The 20869-nt window shown below is 34.6% G+C and overlaps 2 protein-coding genes and 1 non-coding gene across 3 annotated transcripts; all 3 read left to right on the top strand.

Annotated features, from left to right (window-relative positions):
• The first annotated feature begins 436 nt into the window (after positions 1-436).
• On the top strand, positions 437-11243 carry LOC110877250 (death-associated protein kinase dapk-1). Its single transcript, XM_035976838.1, has 5 exons — positions 437-806; positions 8129-8653; positions 10621-10737; positions 10829-10927; positions 11167-11243. The coding sequence occupies exons 1-5, from the start codon at positions 467-469 to the stop codon at positions 11241-11243; spliced, it is 1158 nt and encodes a 385-aa protein (XP_035832731.1). The 5' UTR covers positions 437-466.
• Positions 11244-12442: 1199 nt separating this feature from the next.
• On the top strand, positions 12443-14312 carry LOC118481983 (ankyrin repeat-containing protein ITN1-like). The gene is made up of 3 exons (XM_035977354.1): positions 12443-12511; positions 12596-13035; positions 13645-14312. Exons 1-3 carry the CDS (start codon positions 12481-12483, stop codon positions 14272-14274), a joined length of 1101 nt encoding a protein of 366 aa, XP_035833247.1. The 5' UTR covers positions 12443-12480; the 3' UTR covers positions 14275-14312.
• Positions 14313-20525: 6213 nt separating this feature from the next.
• Positions 20526-20632, top strand: LOC118482355. Its single transcript, XR_004868398.1, has one exon. It is a non-coding gene; the product is annotated as a small nucleolar RNA R71 (small nucleolar RNA).
• Positions 20633-20869: the final 237 nt, after the last annotated feature.

The following is a 20869-nucleotide window of genomic DNA, read 5'->3' as shown; positions in this document are numbered from 1 at the left end:
TTTTTATCACTAGAAACGTTATAACGGGCCACTAAGAACGTTATAAGGGGCCACTGTTACGAGCATATGTGTAGAAAACCATAATTATTTTCTCTGGTGGGATATTTGTGATGCCACTTAAATTTTAGCATTAATCTGTCATGATATATTGATTATCGTCAATCCGGCCGTGGGTGAAAGAAAGTTATATTTTTTCTAGTATAGTAGTGTTATAACACTCAACAACTTAACAAATAATTAATTAATGAAGAAATGAAAAGATGCAAGATTTCAACACAAGTGATTTGGAATATTATTAGAGGATGGAACAAGGCAATGTCATGTCTGGAATATTATATTGCTTACTAATGGAAAATACCCTGGTGTTGTGTATCACGACCCATGAAGGACACCTAGCTTCTATAAATAGTAATACAAATGATCGAGGCTGCAACATATATCAACTTAATTAAATATTATAGTTTAAATGATGTCGACCATGTATCCATTTCCATCACATGTTTCTGTCCAAAGCTTTGTTACAGTAAAGCTATGTGATAAGGGCATGTATGATTTATGGAAAACACAGATGCTCTATCTCTTAAAGAGCCACCATATGCTTGGTTTAATAAAAAACCGTGGTACAGTGGACGATGATTGGAAAAGATCGGACGCGCTTGTTAGCGGTTGGATTCTTGCTTCCCTCTCTGAACAAGCGGCCATAATGGTCTTGAGTCGGCTCAAATCCAAATTCCCTCAACAAACAGATTTCACAGCCAAAGAAACATGGGATGAAGTGCAAATCATGTATGGTCAACATGAAGCAGGTATTTACTTATATATGCTCTTGTTACCGGTATTTATATATATAGAGTCAGGATTTAGAGGAAACGATAGAAAGTGTGAGAACGGTGAGAACGCTTATGGATCGTCCGATCAAAACAGTCTATGGACTAGATTGGCGCGGTGGCATTTTAGTAAATAACACAAATTTTATTACGTGGACGCGCTTCATTAAGGGTAAAAAAGTAAAAAACCATTTCTCACATAAAACGCTATTGAAAAATAAAACGCCAAATAAATACAAAACACCAATTTTATCACTGCGTACTTTTTTCTGTGTTTTCATTTAATCTCTCTGGCTACAAAAACGCAAAGCTTACATCCGGATAAATGTTAATTACATTTTTTTGTTAAAAAAATAACATCTCGCCTAAACTATACACCAAAAAAAAAATTCTATAAATATAAACGACTCACCACCCTACCGTTTATCAAACCAAAAAAACACACAGTGGTTGCTAAAAAAAATACAACTCAATGTAAAACGCCAAAAAATACAACGGCAAACATCTTTTCTTTAATTCTCAGTAATGTTCTGCATGAACCTTCATTGAATGATTTGTTACGTGAGTGTAGTAAGATTTTGCTGCATGAGATTGACAAAATTGAAAAAAGAGGGACTGATGACACCCATATGTCATACTATAACTTTGTTCCTGAAGAAGGTTTGGATGATAAGAAAAGACCTATACCAGTGTAAATGCTACTTCGGCCTCGATGATTATAATGAAGACGACAGGCAGATAGCATCCACCCATACGGGGTCGATCTATGTCTCCAACATCCACAAAGACACTTCAACACATGAACAAAAAAAAAAACAACGCCAAACCCAAAACGCCATTTATTTGTCACATTTCTTTTAGTTTCAAAAGAAAAAAGAAACTGATGACACTGAAGATTTAAAATCATAAATTGCTTCTACTTTGTTTTTTTTCTTTATCTATTATTTGTTCTGTAATTTCAGTTAATAAACAAAAAAATAATATTAATGCTATAATGAAAAATATAATAAAACGTCAAAATTAGCAAATGCGTGTAAAACGCCATAAGGCCATAAAAACGCCCTAAAAAAACTAACAAACTATAATAAAATTAATTTGAACAATTAATATTATAAAAAAAGCGTGAAACAATGTGTAAAGAATATAAAACAAAAAGAAGTCCAAAAGTTATCTAACCGCCATTGGAAAACAAAACGCCATAATTACAGCCGTCTAAGATTTGGCGTGTTACACCATGAAAACAACAGTTGAGTCTGAAAACAAAACACGGTAAACTGCAAAAAACAGTAAAATGAAATGACGGAAAACATAATTACTAATATTTATTATATTTATTTATCTTTTTTCAAAATGCCATAATTACCTTTCATACGTGGGAAAAAAAGTCAATATAAAAGAAGACCATGAGAACCCAAGCTCAAACACGCAAAAAAATTGGCCAAAACGCCAAAAACTTTAAAAATGGCTAAGGTTATTGCATGGAGGTTTGAAAGGAAAGAGAAACGATTGATCATAAAGTTCTCTGATAGAAGAAGGGTAAAGGTAAGGACAATCAAAGCCATGCTTGGAATGAATGAAAAGGTTTAGAAAGATATCCTGGCCCTTGGGGTTCCAATATACAACGATTGTGAAAGAACGAGAAATGTAATAAAAAGACTGAAGAGAAAATTTCCGGCAGAAGATGATGAAGATGATAATGATATTGAAGATACTCCTATACCAAAATTTAGCAGTTGGGTATTGCATGAGAAAGAACGAACACTTCAAGTGACTTATGAAAACGGGGTGCAATATTCAAGGCCAATGAAAGAAATGTTGAAGACAGTGTTGCTATCTATCATTGAACAACTCTGTGATTTAACACCTTCAAACGATCCAAAATCAAAGGATGCAGCTATATTCAAGAACAGGTTGCAGCAAAGAAGAGACGAGCTAATGGCGTTATGCGTAAAAATGAAATTTGATGATGAAGAATCTGAAGAAACGGATGAACAAAGCGATGGGTACATCTCTTATGTAATCCCACCTACGGAAGACTATTAGTTTATTTTGATTTTCGTGTTATTGCAGTTTTATAAAATATTAATCTATGGTAATTAGTTATTAACAAAAAAGATACAAAACGCCAAAAATGACATCGAAAAAGCCATAACGCCAAACAATTAACTATGTGACACAAAAAGAATTAATTCGACGAAAATAAATCTGAGAAAAAACAGTAAAACGCCAAATAATTAATAATTCTACATAACGCCAAATTATCTTGCACGCAAAAAATAAAGCAGCAAGTTAAACACGAAAATCGTGAAAGGAGAAGAATGCTAAAAAGACAAAAAAAACCCTCGGACCCTGATCATGCCCCGCGCCACGTGTTCGGCCAGGATGTGTTCTCACCGTTCTCACACTTTTTGCCGTTTTCTCATGATCCCGTTTCTATATATATATATATATATATATATATATATATATATATATATAGGGGAATGTTAATTTAAGAAGAAATTTAATGTGAGAAGAAAAAGAAAAAATGGCATAATGGGAAAATATTAGATAGTTTATAACTCTTTCCATTAATTGTGTTATCTCTTATTCATAAAGCAAAAGAAACATTTTATCCTACATATTTCAAAATTTGTCCTACATATATCTTACTTTTACTGAAATTTACCCTACGCATATCTAAATTTATCATACACATTTAAGAATTTATCCTACACATACTAAAATTTATCCTACACATGTCGAAAATTGTCCTTCACCCAAAATTATTTTATCTTGAAAGAGTATTCTTAAAAGTGAGTTACAAATTCAATTAGTTAGCTAATTAATTACAATTAGAAATTTACCTATATGCCCTTGTTAATAACATTAAATACACATATTAAATGAAGTAAAATAAAGCATTTCTATTGATTTAAAACTTATTCTTTTTATTTTTACAAAATTTGTCTTTTCATTTGAACCCTCCACTATATATATATATAAGGGTAAGATTAAATGAAAAGTTTATATTGTCTAAGTAGGATGAGAAGTAATCTTAACCATTCATTTTTTAAATAAATGATTATCATGAAAACGTAGGAAAAAGATGAGTGCAAAGGTATCTTAAGAAAAATCTTCTTTGACTTATGCTCTCCACATGCAAGCAACATGCATATTTCCCCCTTATTTTTTAAACATTCATAACTTTTTATATGACCTTATTTTTGATAAAAATTTCACCAAAAATCTAGCATTTTTTTTATCTTTAATTTGAGTAACATATTGCTATATAAAATATGACGACTAAAAACCCACAAAAGTGTTTTGTAATTCTATGTTGTATAACATTTTTTATGCTCAATTTTTTTACTAATTTTTTTGTGGTGATATTTTTTTCTTAAATTTTTTGTTTCTCAATTTTTTGTGTTGTATTATTTGTACTAATTTTTTTTGTTGAATTTTTCGGTTCTGTATTTTTTTGTAGTACATTTTTTTGTGCTAGAGTTTTTTATACTCCATTTTTTGTGTTGTATTTTTTAGTGTATTTTTTGTGCTAGATTTTTTATACTAGCTTTTTTTGTTGTATTCTTTAGAAAATAAAAGTGGTGTCACATATCATTTTCACATTCTTATATATAAGGACCAAAATGCCCTTTCTTCCAACTTATAAGGAGTGACACATGGCATGATCACAATCATTCTTATGCTTTTTAGACAAAATCTACTTTTTTTGTGGATCCTTTCTATATATATATGGGGAAAACTTCTAAAATGTGAGGAGAGTTCATTGGAGATCACTAAATATGGGGAACCGGGGAATACTTTTAAGATTCAACTTTAAAAAAAATATTTCACCGCTTTCTTATAAATACATGTAAAAACATTTTTAATAAGAAGATAAAAAAACTAAAAAGTATAAAAAATGTTTAAAAAACAATTTAAAAATATATATCTTATAAAATTAATTTAACATTTTAAAAATAATTTTTTAAATTTTGTCTGCGCTTTTCCATATAAAAATGGGTAGAAACTATTCACACAAAAAATCATTTTTGTAAAAAAAAAAAAATTTAAGCCTTTTTTAACTATTTCTTTATATATTTAGTTTTTGATTTTTTATTAAAAATGCTTCGAAAAGTACATACAAAGAAAAGCGCCTTAAAAATAAATAAAATGATTTTTAACATGCTAAGTTAAATTGTTTAGAGTGTTCCCCGTTTCCCCACATTTTTAGTGTTTTCCAATGAACTTCGCACTATATATATGAGAACCATATTAAGGTGTGAGAACTTGAAAACTACGTCTTCCGAAAGATTTTTCAATTTTTTTTCCTCAAAAATCGTAAAAAAATCACTTATTCCAGTAAATAAAATGTCGTATGCAAAAATTTATATGGGGTGTAAAAAAAATTATCGGTAATGTATTATTTACATGGTCATAATTTTTTTTACATAAGACGTAACTACCGACTCGACAATTTTTTTAACAGATGTGTTTATAATATTTTTATTTACGTTTGTTCAAAAAATGGTGGCCCAACTCATGCGGGAAGTACGAGTTCTCCTGATTTTCTCAACTCGTGGTGGTTCGTGATTGAACATTCATGTGTATATATATATATATATATATATATATATATATATATATATATATATATATAGGGGAAGGTTCATTGGGGAACACTTAAAAATTGGGGAACAGCGGGGAACCGGCTCAAACGAACTCCGATTGGACTCATTCCAGCGGCGTTGGAACCGGCTCGTCGAACCCTAACTAAGATCTTTTAACCCTAAACCCTAAATCCTAACTCCTAAACTCTAAACCCTAAAGCTAAAAAAATTAGGCTAAAACCTAAGATAAACCGTATAATCTAAACTATAAACCCTAAAAACTAAACCCTAAAGGCTAAACCCTAAGCTAAACCCTAAATCTAAACCCTAAAGCTAAACCCTAAACCCTAAAGCTAAACCCTAAACACTAAATCTAAACCCTAAAGCTAAACCCTAAAGCTAAACCCTAAAGGAAAACCCTAAAAGCCAAACCCTAATATATTTAGGGTTTAGGGGTTATGATTTAGGGTTCAGGGTTAAAAGATCCTAGTTAGGGTTCGACGAGCCGGTTCCAACGCAACTGAAATGAGTCCAATCGGAGTTCGTTTGAGTCGGTTCCCCGCTGTTCCCACTTTTTAAGTGTTCCCCAATGAACCTCACACACTATATATATATATATATATATATATATATATATATATATATATATATATATATATATATATATATATATATATATAGGTACAGGATCCTGTAAAAAGTGCTCAAAGTGTAAAAAGTGTGAGAAGTGTATTATAACACTATATATAATACTATATAACACCATATAAACACCGTATAATAATATGTAACACCATATAATACCATATAACACTATGTAACACTATATATCATTATATAACAAATATAACACTATAGGTTGTCTGATAGCATGTCTATGATAGATGTATAGTGTTATATTTGTTATATAATGATATATAGTGTTACATAGTGTTATATTGTATTATATGGTGTTACATATTGTTATACGGTGTTTATATGGTGTTATATAGTATTATATATAGTGTTATAATACACTTCTTACACTTCTCACACTTTAGGCCCTTTTTACACTATCCTTACCCTATATATATATATATATATATATATATATATATATATATATATATATATAGAGTAAGGTTAACATACAAAAGGCCTTATCATACATCACGTACGAGACAATGGTAACCGTTGGATAGGGGTATAATCACGCATGGGACCACATAATCACGCATGGGACTATAATCATGCACGTTCTATGATAATAACGCACGTTATATTTTTTGTCATGTATGTTAATTTAGGTTAAGCCTTGAAGTACATTATACTTTCTATATATATATATATATATATATATATATATATATATATATAGGATAAAGATGATTACAGACGTCTAATTATTGCGAGAACAAAAACAACAACTCTAAATCACGAACTTTCGGGATTTAAGGTTCATATTTCTTAAATTTTATCCTACTTACATTCATATTGTATTATATATACATAAAAAAATCATATATTTTCCCTACACATAGTCTACATACATATAGGTAATTTAGCCTACACATAACCTATATGTGTGTAGGTTATTTAAAAACTGAAGATTTTTCATATTTTGTTTTAAAAGTTAGTGTGAGAAACAATAAATCTTATATTTGTAACATTTTCATTTACTTTTTAGGTTTTTAGAATTTAAAAAATGTATGGTTGATTTTGTTCTGCGTGTTCTTTTAATGTTTAGTGTTCTGCATAGAATTTTTCCCATATATATATATATATATATATATATATATATATATATATATATATATATATATAGGCGAGGGTTGTATTGATAACACTAAATATTACGAGAACGAATAAAAAAAGAATCAAAATCAATTTTTTAATACAACCTGATTATATTATATTGTATGTTAAATTACATACTTAGCTATAGTTTCCATTATCCCTTTATTTTTTTATTTTTTTATTAAATTACAAGAAAGTGATTCACTCATATAGTTAGCTTTTTCTTTTTTATGATGTTTTTGTAATTTACTCATTTTTAGTGGCAATTGTAACCATCTCACAAGATTTCTTATTAAGCACCAAAGTTTTGTTTTTTACCATTTTGTCCTCCTCAACATATATTGTTACCCCTTGAATTTTATTAAATTTTTAAGAATCCCCTCAACTTTAATAAAGTTATTATTACCACTTTTAAACCATTTTACATAGGTACAGTGCTATAATATTTTTGATGTTTTAAATTAATCTCTTATACTTTAAATAATATAGGCTTTTAACCGAATATTTTTATTTCCTCTTATAATTTTAGTTCAGTAGTTCTTCTACATCTAAATTCTTCTATTGGTAATGCTCCGATACCAATTGTTCGCAACTAATCAGAAATTTAATTGACCAACACACACAGAACAATAGATATATTCATAACAAATTAGTAATAAGAACTCTGGAAATGAAACTATTAGAAAAGGAACGAAAGAACATGTTCAAGAGAATCGCCCATTACTAGTAGCCGTTAACCTGACTAAATGAGCTTATAAACAACTTATGATCTGGGCTAAAATCACTAATAGCTCGATCGTACATTTACCAAAATTAATATTAAAAAAAAACTATATGATGGAGCCAATAGAAATAGCAAAAAACTATAGGTTAATAATGACATATAGGTTGTTTGAGTACTAATCCCTTCAACTTGATTGGTGAATAAATCAGAGCAATGTGGAGGTGCAGCAGTCTTCCACCTAGAAAAGAGGATGGAGGAAGTGGATGGGAGATCAAAGAATAATCAACAATTGTACCTTGCAGCCGAGTATGGTAGATTAGACACTTTGCGCATTATTTTAAAGAAAACAAAAGTTGAAATCACAGACGCTATCACCATAAATGGCAACACTGCTCTCCACGTAGCAGTAGCCAACAACACCTTTCTAGAAAGCATGTTGGAGCTGTTACCCTATAATAAAGCGCTAATGGGCGTGCGAAATTCGGATGGAAGCACCTTGCTTCATGTTGCTGCTGCATATGGGAATATAAACGCTGCTAAGATTTTGGTGTGTAGAAGTCCTGAGCTGTTGTCTGCAAAGGACAATGAAGGTTGCACACCACTTGACATAGTTCTTTCCAACCCTTGGCATACGGAAACGTGTCTGTTTTTGTGGAATTCTGCATTGCCAGACATAGAACAACTGGATTCTAGATTTGAGCATTTAGTTAAGGCTATTTCTCACGGATATTTTGGTAAGTAGTGACTAGTAATATACATGTGTGTGTATATATATAGGGTGGGGTGTGTGTGGGGGTGGGGGGTTTGGTTAATTTAAGTTTTTGTGGTGTAGTGAGTTTATTTTGTTGTGTTCACATTGGTTCTCGCACTTCTCATAATAGAGGTTGTTCTCACATGAACCCTAAACTTCATATGTATATATAGGATAAGTGTGAGCACGACAAAAAATACCTAAAAAATTAAAAACACACAATTTTTTATTAAAAATGTCTAAAGGGTGATTCATGCATTAACCGTACCATATAAATATGGCTAAAGGGCTGTGGTGGGGTGGGGTCGGGTGGGGTGGGGCCGGGTGAGTGTTTTGGTTTTTAGGTCGTGGTAGGGTAGGTTTAGTTGTTGTGTTCACATTGATTCTTGTGGTTCTCGCAACAATGGTGGTCGATGCATGAACCCTACCATACATACATACATATATACATATATATATATATATATATATATATATATATATATATATGTATATATATAGGTAAACAGTACTCTACAATATTGCTTATCGTACATTACGTACACTTCAATCTCAGCCAACAGATCATCTTCCCGCATTTTAAAATTGCATGTTTTTATAACAATTTCGTATGTGATAATTTTTTATGAATTCGCATGTTGTTTTTTTGTACCAATTTCGCATGTCATAATTTTTTATGAATTCGCATGTGATAATTTTTGATGAATTCGCATGTTGTTTTTTGTACTAATTTCGCATGTGATAATTTTGATGAAATAGCATTTTGTTTTTTTGTAACAATTTCGCATGTGATAATTTTGATGAAATCGCATGTTAAAAAACCAACATGCGAAATTGTTACAAAAAAAACAAACAATATGCGAATTCAATGCGGGAAGATGATCGGACGGCTGAGATTGTAGCGTACGTAATGTACGATAAGGGCATTTGTACGTTAACCTAACCCTATATATATATATATATATATATATATATATATATATAGAGAGAGAGAGAGAGAGAGAGAGTGGTTAACATACATTAGACGTAATCCTACTTCACGTGCGCGACAATGGTAACCGTCAGATAGGGTTAAAAGCGTGATTATTTTCTCCATGCGTGATTAGTTGCTCCATTATACACATGCGTGATTATTGCTCCATGCGTGATTATCACAAAAACACTGATCCATGCGTTATAATATGATCCATGCGTGATAATAACCCTGATCTGACGGTTAGGATTGTCGCGTACGTGAAGTAGGATTAGGGCTTTTGTACATTATAGTTTCTCTCTCTCTCTCTGTATATATATATATATATAGGGGAGAGTTCATTGGGGAACACTAAAAAAGTGGGGAACAACGGAACACTCTTAAAAATTATACTTAACATGTTAAAAAAAATGTTTTTCTAACTTTTTTTCAGCGGTTTTTCTTATAAATACAAGTAGAAACATTTTTGATAAAAAAAATCAAAAACTAAAAATATAAAAAAATGTTTAAAAAACAGTTATATCTTATAGAATTAACTTAACATGTTAAAAATAATTTTTTTTAAAAATTTTTCAGCGCTTTTTTTTATAAAAAAGAGGAGAAACTAGTCTAACAAAAAAATTTATTTTTTCTAAAAAAACATTTTTAGCCTTTTTTTAATTGTTTTTTTTAATATTTTTAGTTTTTGATTTTTTTTTATTAAAAATATTTCTACAAGTATATATAAGGAGAAGCGCCGAAAAAGATTTTAAAAAAAAAATTATTTTAACATGTTAAGTTAAATTTTTAAGAGTGTTCCCCCGTTCCCCACTTTTTTAGTGTTCCCCAATGAACCTCACACTATATATATATATATATATATATATATATATATATATATATATATATATATATATATATAGGGTATATATATATATATATATATATATATGTTTGTGTAACAGAATGATATGGCACTTATATATATTGATTTTCAGACTTAGCGAAGAGTTATATACAAAGTTACAGTTCGTTGAAGAGTGCTGCTGTGTTGATGGCTATAGCTCAATATTGTCCAGCTGATTTCAGTCCCCATCAAATCTACTTATACGAAAGTTCGTACAAATTACATCTATTTTCTTATAATTCTTTACAATACGATATTTTGATTATTCACCCATACACATATATTGTTTGTATTCCAAGTGTGGAGCACACCCATTTGGCATTTCGTAAACAGAGATAGTTTGGCTATCGACATGGATCATGGCTTTCTCAAGTTAGCAAACCTAGTTCTCAGAGCAGGTATGTCTTGATCGTTACAACTAATTTGGTTTCATGTTTTCATGAATAAGAATATAAGATCATAAGGGTGAAGGGGGCAACCCCTAATTAGGTGAGTGAAAAATTTTTTTAATCCAATCATACGTTGCCATGTTATTTCCCCTCTATAACTCCCCTCTTGTCCAAAAACGTACGGGGTGCACCCCTCTTAGAAGACTGGTTTTTTTATTCAAAAAAAAATATCATTGGTTGAAATAAAGGTTGGCCCATCTTCTCTCTCCTTCCCTCTTCGGTGCCTCCACCCCCAAATTCTTCCCCGATTTCACCCCCACCTTAATGGCGGCACCCCCCATTTCGGCAAAACCGGTCCCCGAAAAACTCCCCGAAGGTGCCCCGAACCCCCTAAGATTCATAAAAACATAAAATGTGAAATGTAGTTAAAACTCCATTTTCAATATCTCCAAACAACAACAGCCTTATCAACCTATCAATAGGGTTTGGTGAGATTGGGATTTATGCAAGCTTTATTCAGGGGATAATAGAGTGACTTCTTTTAGTAAGACCTTCAACTCCTAAAGCATACCAAAGACATAAGATTTCGGAAAACATACATAGGCACACAACTACTAATAAGGTAAAAATAAATAATAATCAAAATAAACACATAAATAAATAAGTCTTTCTTATAGTAAAACTACCACCAAGTGAAAAAGTGAAAATCTGTAAAAATGCCATATAACACTTCATAGAAGATAGAAACGGAAAGTTAAGCTCCTAAGACAAGAACCTCAAACAAAATTAGGCCAACCTCCTAAAAATTCTTAACCTGAATTCTACGTTTCCGCAAATTTCTATCCTCTACGAAAGAGTGCAAATCTAGTAAATCCTACCTAATCGCTCATCCAAATTGATTCTCGGCCCACCTCTAATTCTCCTTCCCTCTAAACAAACCTCTATTTAAAGAGACAATATATAGATCTCTGCAACAGTTACCAAAACTTAAACCAATTGTATAGGACAACCTATGATGAGACCATACGTGAGCAGGCATGAAGTAGCAACATAACCAACTGTAAGAGACAAAGTAGATCCATAACCCAAATAAAATGTATATGGAACTTAATTTACATGCTTGGTGCGATTATGAAAATTGATAATTACCTTCGATACAAAGTCAGAACTTCACCTGGTGATAAGAATAACAACAATGTACACAAACATGTATCGTGATGCATAATGAACTTCACCTGGTGATAAGAATAACAAAAATGTATACAAACATCCGATAGGTGATGTAAAAATGTAAATAGAGCTATGTTTGTGTATATCCAGAACAAGTATGGAACCTTAAATAGAGATGCCTACAATCACGAACCATTAATGCGAATTAAGAAGTTATCACAAATAACAACGCTCTCTAACATACGCAAACTCTCTTTTCCTTTGTTTGCATGGTGGTAATGCAGCATTAACAATAAGACAGTGGTTACTTGATGCCTTTTCTAGTAATTGCGTTATAACATGTTTCTCTTTTTTTTTTTTAATTTTGAGTAGTTGTGGTTTCTCCTTTTAAAATGCTTCTTCGGATTTGCATGAAGCTATCAGGTGATGTGAATTAACAATTTACAATTTAAAATCATATATGTAACCAACATTTTCATGTGAAACTAATTATGTCTGTTGTTTCAGTATTCAAGAATTACAAAGAGAAAATGGAAAGACGGTCGGTTGCTAGAGCCTTGTTAGACATTGTTTGTGAAAAGATAAAATTTTCAAATGACACCAGCTCTTACCCAGCTTTTTACACGGAGCCAATTATAGAAGCTATAAGGCGAGATGCAAGCGATGTTGTAGAGAAAATTGTCAATTGGTTTCCAAGTGCAGCTATGGTTTTCGATGAAGATGGTAACAACATTAGCCAGGCTGCTTTTAAGAACCGTGCGTCCAGGGTTGCTGCTCTAGTAATTAACACATCTATAGCTAAGCATACAAGTCTCTCTCAGAAAATCAAAGACGACCATTGTGGGAATAATTTCCTGCATTATGTTGCAAGATTAGGGCCTTCCAAGAAACTCAATCTTCTATCAAGTCCCCCTTTCCAGTTGCAGCTTGAGTTAAGATGGTTTAAGGTAAACACTCACTCAATTTTTTACTCAGAAACAGGGCTGTAAACGAACCAAACATTTGGCGAACAGTTCGTGAACCGTTCGGCGGAAAGTTCGTTTGTGTTCGTTCATTTATTAAACAAACGAACACGAACAAGAAATTTCGTTCATTTAGCTAAATGAACAAACATGAACACAGTTTGCGTTCGTTCATTTATGTTCGTGAATGTTCGGTAATGTGTTCGTTTGTGTTCGATAGTTTATTAGTGTTTTTATATTTTATTTAAATATTACATGATCCTGGAAAAGAAAATATTTAATAAGTGTTGGTGTAATAAAGATCTATTCATGAACGTGTGTTTGTGTTTGTTTGTTTCTATTTGTATTCTTCAACGTTTGCTTTCGTTCGTTGCCTAAAATTAACAAACAAACACATACAAGTTTATTTCCTTAACAAATGAACATGAACATAAAATCTCGTTTGGTAAATGTTCATGAACTGTTCGTGAACATATATATTTTTTAACAAACGAACATGAACAAGGTCTCGTTCGTGTTCGTTCGGTTTGTTTGCAGCCCTAGTCAGAAAAGATGATGATCAATTAACGATCATGCATGTAAGATATCCTGCAGTTAGCTCAGGAAAAGGTGCCTGAAGGCCTCATGGAGAAAAACTGTTTTGGAGAAACACCTGAAATGGTATTTACAAAGGAGCACAAGGAGTTGTTGGTTGAGTGTGGAAACTGGATGAAGAGTACTGCAAACTCCCACGCACTTACTGCCACAATAATCATCACAATCATGTTTGCCGCAGCAATTACTGTACCAGGAGGAAATGATGAAAAAAATAAAGGAGTCCCAAATTTTAACGGCAAACCTGCATTCATTGTATTTGAAGCGTCGATTGTTATAGCCATGGTGACAGCATATCTTTCTATGTTATTGTTCTCGACAATCCTGAATGCTCGTTTCACGGAACAGGACTTCCACATCCGTCGACCTCTAGCCTTGATGGTTGCTTCGGTGAGCCTATTATTGTCCGCCATGTTCTCTATGGTGGCCTTCGGGGCAGCATTGTCCCTTATTTTCGGGATGGAGATTCCATGGGCTCTTGGTTTTATAGCTGCATTGATAGGCATACCCATGGCGATTTCATCCAATTTCTACTCTAATCTCCTCCATGACTGGATACATAACGAGAGTGAGTTTTCGAGTATTACTTTTTCCGGCCGTCTCAATTTGTTGGGTCGAATCTTAATTTGAGTAATGCCATCATCTCATATCATTATGTAATAATTATACTTCAAAAACCCATGTATGGATGACATTTATAAAAGTTTAAATAAATTAATGAATATGTTGGTATTTTAGAGCAACTCTAACACAAGATAACAAGAACAATATGAAAGACTCAAATGCTTGGTTCTCTTATTCACTGAATTGATAAGTGCGTACATAACAATGAAATAAACCTACAATTTATAGTAAAAGAAACAACGGCTAAAAGCAGAAAACTAGGAAATTTAACGATGATGAAGAGTGTGAAACCCGAACATTAAAATGGGTCTTGTCAAAACATCAACATGTTATAGTAAAGAATGGCATCAAACTCATGAGCATTACACTGAACATCAACACACTAACATTTATCAACTTAAGCTAGTTGATCGGTTTAACACTCATCATGAAGAATCATTCAACAAGCATATGATTAAACATGCTCGTATAGTGTGCAAACACTAACCTGACATATGAATGTGCGATAAAAATGAAGAGAATGATGCTTCGAAGAGGAAGTAAAGATTGCTGCCAACATTCTTCTGATGTTGGCTACATTAGGGCATTTATAAGTGTCATAAAGGTCGCACACTTAGATCCTCTAGGTTGTATTGTGGGCTGAATGTTAGGCCAAGTCCACTCCATGTGTGGCCCAAGCGAGTTGAAACGAAAGAGTGTGTGTGGTCGATGTGGTATGTACGGGCAGAGAGGTGAGCAGCTAAGTTTTCATAATTTAATTCTCAAATAGCATATCACACATGTACATATATATTTGGACAATGATTATCATATAACTCTCGTTCATTACATTCACACAATTAGCTTCATATAATAATATCATAAAAGGAAATGTGCATGAAAACCCGAAGTGTCACATTATCCCTAAGTTCAAAGAAATTTCGTCCTGAAATTTAGTGCGCAACCACTGATAAGCTAGTGTGTTTAGATGTTTTTGCGGGGTGTCACATCATCCTACTGTTGGTTTGGAATTTCGTCCCAAAATTCAATAGTAACCTCAGTGCTGGAAGTATTGTTAAACAACTAGGGATACTTGCGCATCATCTGGTCTTCCCGTTCCTAGGTAAACTCTGGGCAACGACGCGAGTTCCGACGAACTCGAAATATACGTATCTGATGTGTGTTGGTGTATATATAATTTAGATATATAATTAAGCCCTTTTACACCTTTTTCCAAGTTTTAAATTTATAAAAACACGATATTCACTAACACTAAACACATATATGGGCAAGTGCACCCATCGTGGACGTAGTATAGTGTTGGTAAGATACCGAGGTCGTCCAACGACACAAGAGCTTTTAATACCGGTTTATCCTCAACGTCTAATCAAATCAAAAAGTGAGAAAAAATGTTTTTAAACTAAGAAAATAAAAACTAACTAAATGCTGAAAAATAAAAATAAAATAAAAACAGATAGACAAGATGAATCACTTGGATCCGACTCGTGTATTAGTATAACCTTTGATTATTTTCGCACTTTTGCACTTGTTTAAGAGATTATCTTAGTTATTGTAGTAGGCCTCTCTTTTGAAGGCGACGTTACCCTCAACCCAGTAGTTTGAGTCAGCAAGGATACAATCCTAAAGGGTTGGATTATTGGAAGATAATGAATTAAGTTATTAATGCAAATTATGGTAGGCCCCGCTTTCGGCGGTGACCTTACCCTCGGCTAAGTAGTCTGAGTCAGCAGGGATACAGTCCTAAATAGCCGGGTTATAGTATTAATATTAGTTAACTTATGAGGGGGTCAAAGAGTTTGGATCCCCGCCATCCAATACCTATGGGCATTGAAGGAGATCCTACTAAATTTGACCCAGGTCCCAAGCAGGACCTCTAAACGCTGAACAAGGGCAAGACCCTTACCAAACCGTTCCCTTAACCCCCGACCAGGTAGCCAACATACCTCCATATAGACCATGGAGATATGAATGGTGAAAATCTTTTATTTTATATAGACAGTAAAATAATGCCAAGACACCACGGACAAACGATAAGGAAAGATCACCTTCAACATAAGCAACTAGTTATTAAAGTCATTAATACAAAACCAAATAAAAAGTGCAAAAGATTAAAAATAAAAAGTATTATATTAAACACTTGTCTTCACCAAGTGATGTAAGAGACTTAGGCAAACATGGCCTTGATTGTCAAGAACTCTTATTATCAATCTTTGATCCCGAGACGACTCACACACTCTACGATGGACAATGGATGATGGTGGTGGATGATGGTGTTATGGTGGTGGTGGGTGGTGGATGAAGTGTGAGAGAGGTGGTGTGCCAAGGGATGAGATGGAATGAAGCCAAGCACTCTTATTTATAGGCTGAACAGAAGGCTGGGCACGGCCCCGTGTCCGCTGGACACGCCCCCGTGCCCGTCTGACACTCTCTCTCCTCATTAATTGTAATTCGCAATTACAATTAATGCGCCTGCTGTACTTTCACCACGCCCCCGTGCTCACTGGACACGGCCCCGTGGTGGGCAATAGAAGCTTCTACAAGTTTGTCTTTTATGCTGCTTCTTGGGCACGGCCCCGTGCTGGCTGAGCACGGGGCGTGTTCAGGCTTCTGTTTTCTCTTCTGTGCTTTGGAGGATGCCGTTGAGGGTCCGGGCAGTCTACTTTTATTCCTTTCCTTGTATTTATGCTAGAATTAGTTGTCTTTTTGCTTCTTTTGTGAATTTGAGCTCATTTCATCCTGAAAATACAAAAGGAAGACAAAAACACTCTTTTTCCAACATTAGTACTTAAAAAGGGTTAGTTTTATGCCTTAATTGTTGTGATTTATATGTTGCATTTTACACACATCAAATACCCCCACACTTGAACTTTTGCTTGTCCTCAAGCAAAACTCTTTAAAATGTGGCTTACACTCCCAAATGGAATAGGTAGAAGAGAAAGTTTTTGGCTTGTCATAGAGTGTCGGGAATCCAAGTTCTTTTTAGGTTTTATTTTTATTTATTCACAATCCTATTCGTTATGATTTATTGAGAACGTTTCATAGGATAAATTACTTATTTGGGCATAACATGCCTTTTTTTAAAATTTCATTTATATACAAGTTCACATACCTCACGGGATAAATCACTCAACACTCGGCCGAAGGTGTATTTTTAGTGAATCACTCGAGAGCGGCATGGAACTTATGCCTTCCATAGGCTTGCCAAGCAATCAATCCTCCTCCTTTTTAACTTTTTACCTTTGGAAATATCAAGAGGACTTTTTGGGTGAAGGGTTAGGCTTGGGTTAAAGGTGGGTGGTTGGGTTAGTGGTTAGTAAAAGGGCGAAAAGCGTAAAAAGCGTCGGTTTTCGTAACACACTTTGTTTTTAGTGACTTTTTATTTTGAAGTATTTCTCCAAACAAGCTTTTATTTGTATAGGTTTTGTTTGTTTTCAACTTCATCATCATTTTTTTTTCATTAGTCACATAAAATAGCGAGCTTGCGAAAAACCGAGCTTGTTACTAAAATAAAGGGTGAAAAATAAAAAAGGGTTTTTGGTGGGTAAAAAGGGTTTTAGGGTAATGAAATGAAAGGTTTAGGCTCAAAGGGGTTAACTAGGGGGATTTTGGGTAGGTGGTAAAAAAAATGAAAAATAATGGTGTAGAAGGAAAAATGGTTAGTCCTAATGCGTCCATCATTTACTTACTTGGGTTTAAGTTGGTAAGGACCGGGAATGTATCGTCGTGGCAAGTTCTAGAGTTGTAAGAACCAAGCGGCTATTCACACAAGAAATGAAAAATGAGCATTTAGTCTAAAGATGTAAATTTGTATGCTCAATAAAGGCTCAAAACTCACTTTTGTGGGAATGGGTTTTTAATGTGACTTGTTATGCTAGACTTGTTATGCTGTTTCGTAATTTTCTTATGTTGGTTCTTTGTTATCACGACGCTCTCGGTTGTAAATTTCATAAAAATATAACCTTATTAAACTTGTAATTCCTAACTTAAACTTTAGACAAGTGAAAATGAAAGAAATTTTTTAAAAAAAAATTGGGGTGTTTAGCGGTTCCAATAGAGTTTTGTGTAAGGCTTGTTGTTAGGACTTGCAAAAATTCAAAGTGTTAGCTCCCCCCCCCCCACACTTAAATTACACATTGTCCTCAATGTGTCCCAAAAATAAATTTTTAGGTTGATTGGATGTGTGGTGTGGTGTTAAAAAGCAAAGATTTATGTTACTGGCAGCCTGGACACGACCCCGTGGTGACCGGGCACGGCCCCGTGGTCAGGTGCCAGTAACAGAAATTAAAGAAATGAGACAGAAGCCTGGATACGGGGGCGTGTCCGGTAAACACGGCCCGTGTCCAGTTACCTGAACTGGGCGTTTTTCTGCAGGTGGCTCAGCACGGGGCCGTGTTGGTTGGGCACAGCCCGTGTTGAGCCTTCTGTGATGAAGATTTATGTCAGGTTGCTCTGTTCTTTGTGCATGGGGCCATTTTTCTCGTTCCCTTTTTCATCCATTACCACCATGAGTGTGTTTTATTCCTGCAAATTAAAACTAAAAGATTAAACTAAACTAAGGATAGTTCCGCGGAATGCCTCCGTGGTGCGCCACGTTTATAAGGGTCCTTGGCTAGACCCAATGCGAGGTTATATGTTTTCTGAGTGGGATGCTTGGCGTCCCATGTTACACCGTCGGAGAGCAGCATCCAAGCTTGAATTAATAACCTTCATGTAATTGACCGGGTCTTCGTCCTCTATTCTGTTCCCAACTCCGAACTTTACTTCATCATCCCCATACCTCAAGGTGAGTGTTCCGTCATTCATATCTACCACTGCTTGGGTGGTGGCAAGGAAGGGTCTCCCTAATATGAGGGGGACCTCGGTGTCTTCCTCCATATCGAGTATGACAAAGTCGGCTGGATAGACGAATCTGCTTACCTTTACCAAGACATTTTCGATGACACCTTGTGGAAATTTGTCGGATCGATCAGCGAGTTGTATGCTCATTTTTGTAGGGCTCGTGGTTCCTAAGCCGAGTCTTTTAAACATTGATGAGGGCATGAGGTTAATGCTAGCCCCAAGGTCGGCTAGGGCATTACGAACGGGGGATTCCCCTATTGCAGGGAATCGTGAAGCTTCCGGGATCGATTTTCTTTTGGGGAAGTTTATTGAGTACGAGGGCAAAGCATTCTTCGCCTAAATTGACTAATTGCAAATTTTCAATTTTCTTTTTATGTGTAAGGAAGTCCCTCATGAATTTAGAGTATTTGGGCATTTGGGTTTGGACCTCGATAAAAGGAATATTGACATGCAATTGCTTTAATAGACTTTCGAACTTTGCGAATTGCTCATTGGTCTTTTGACGAATTAACCTACCGGGGTATGGAACTCGAGGAGCTTTGGTAGGCTCTGGTGATGGAGGGGAGTTCTTCTCGTGCAGAGGTGTGGGTACTGTTTCTTCTGTTGGCGGCGACGCTTCTGCAGGCCCTACGGTGCGGTTTCGTAGCGTGATGAGGTGAAGTTGCGCTTTTGGGTTTGTTTCGGTATTGCTAGGTAATGCGCCTTGCGGTCTCCCGGCAAAATTTTGAGCTATTTGATTTAATTGTTTTTCTATGTTTTGAATACTAGCTTGTTGATTTCTAAAATTTGATTCTAATTGTAGAAATCTTTCCGAGTTTTTCTTTTCAGTGTCGGAGATGAGGCGAGATACAGTATCTTCGAGCCTTTCTCGTCCACTTTGTTGTTGAGTGAAATTTTGTGACTCATTTCTTGGTTGTTAAAAGTTTGTTCGTTGGGTTTGTTGGTTACTACTATTGCCGGGTTCCCTCCAACCAAGGTTTGGGTGGTTTCGCCATCCTTGGTTGTAAGTTCCCGTTGGGGGACCCGACGGCCTAGGTCTATTATCAATGTAGTTTACCATTTCTTGTTGATCGTTCGTTTCTTTCATACAACTCCAATGTTCATGTGACCCACCACACCCTTCACAAGCCATAACCGAGACTGTTTTTGTCATTTCCAATTTTTTTATTTTTGAAGAAAGGGCCTCGATTTGGGCTTGTAAAGAAGTGCTTTCATCGACCTTATGGGCACCCGGGGCGATAGATTTATTCCCCCGGGGGGTGTGCCATTGAAAATTGGTTTGAGCAATTTCCTCAATTTGATTATATATTTCGTGTGGGCGTCGATTACCTAAAAGTCCCCCGGAGCTAGAATCAAGTGTCTGCCTTGTGTGTGGCAACAATCCATTATAGAAAGTGGATACTTGTTGCCATATCGCAAGGCCGTGATGTGGACACTTGCGTAATAACTCCTTGAACCTTTCCCAAGTTTCATATAAGGATTCCCCGTCCTCTTGTGAATATGTATTAATTTCAGTCATTAATTTAGCAGTTTTAGCGGGAGGGAAATACTTACATAGAAATTTTTGGGCTAGTTCATCCCAGGTGTTTACCGATCCAGCTGGGAGGGCGTTGAGCCAAGCTTTCGCTCGGTCTTTTAGTGAGAAAGGAAACATACGGAGGCGGGTGGCGTCATTTGATGCTCCGTTGATCCGAAAGGTATCACATATTTCTAAGAAATTAGTGATATGTAGATGGGGATCCTCGTCCGCAAGCCCATGGAA

Source organism: Helianthus annuus, chromosome 9 (assembly GCF_002127325.2).
Source record: "Helianthus annuus cultivar XRQ/B chromosome 9, HanXRQr2.0-SUNRISE, whole genome shotgun sequence".
Classification (NCBI taxonomy): Eukaryota; Viridiplantae; Streptophyta; class Magnoliopsida; order Asterales; family Asteraceae; genus Helianthus; species Helianthus annuus.
This window is presented reverse-complemented; position numbering and strand designations above follow the sequence as displayed.

Excerpts from the sequence above, each read along its gene's own strand:
- LOC110877250 (XM_035976838.1), top strand. The coding sequence starts at position 467 with ATGATGTCGACCATGTATCCATTTCCATCACATGTTTCTGTCCAAAGC. Across the intron at positions 807-8,128 it reads GTATGGTCAACATGAAGCAG|AGCAATGTGGAGGTGCAGCA; the intron begins GTATTTACTTAT and ends TGAATAAATCAG. Across the intron at positions 8,654-10,620 it reads TATTTCTCACGGATATTTTG|ACTTAGCGAAGAGTTATATA; the intron begins GTAAGTAGTGAC and ends ATTGATTTTCAG.
- LOC118481983 (XM_035977354.1), top strand. The coding sequence starts at position 12,481 with ATGCTTCTTCGGATTTGCATGAAGCTATCAG. Across the intron at positions 12,512-12,595 it reads GATTTGCATGAAGCTATCAG|TATTCAAGAATTACAAAGAG; the intron begins GTGATGTGAATT and ends CTGTTGTTTCAG. Across the intron at positions 13,036-13,644 it reads TTGAGTTAAGATGGTTTAAG|TTAGCTCAGGAAAAGGTGCC; the intron begins GTAAACACTCAC and ends GATATCCTGCAG.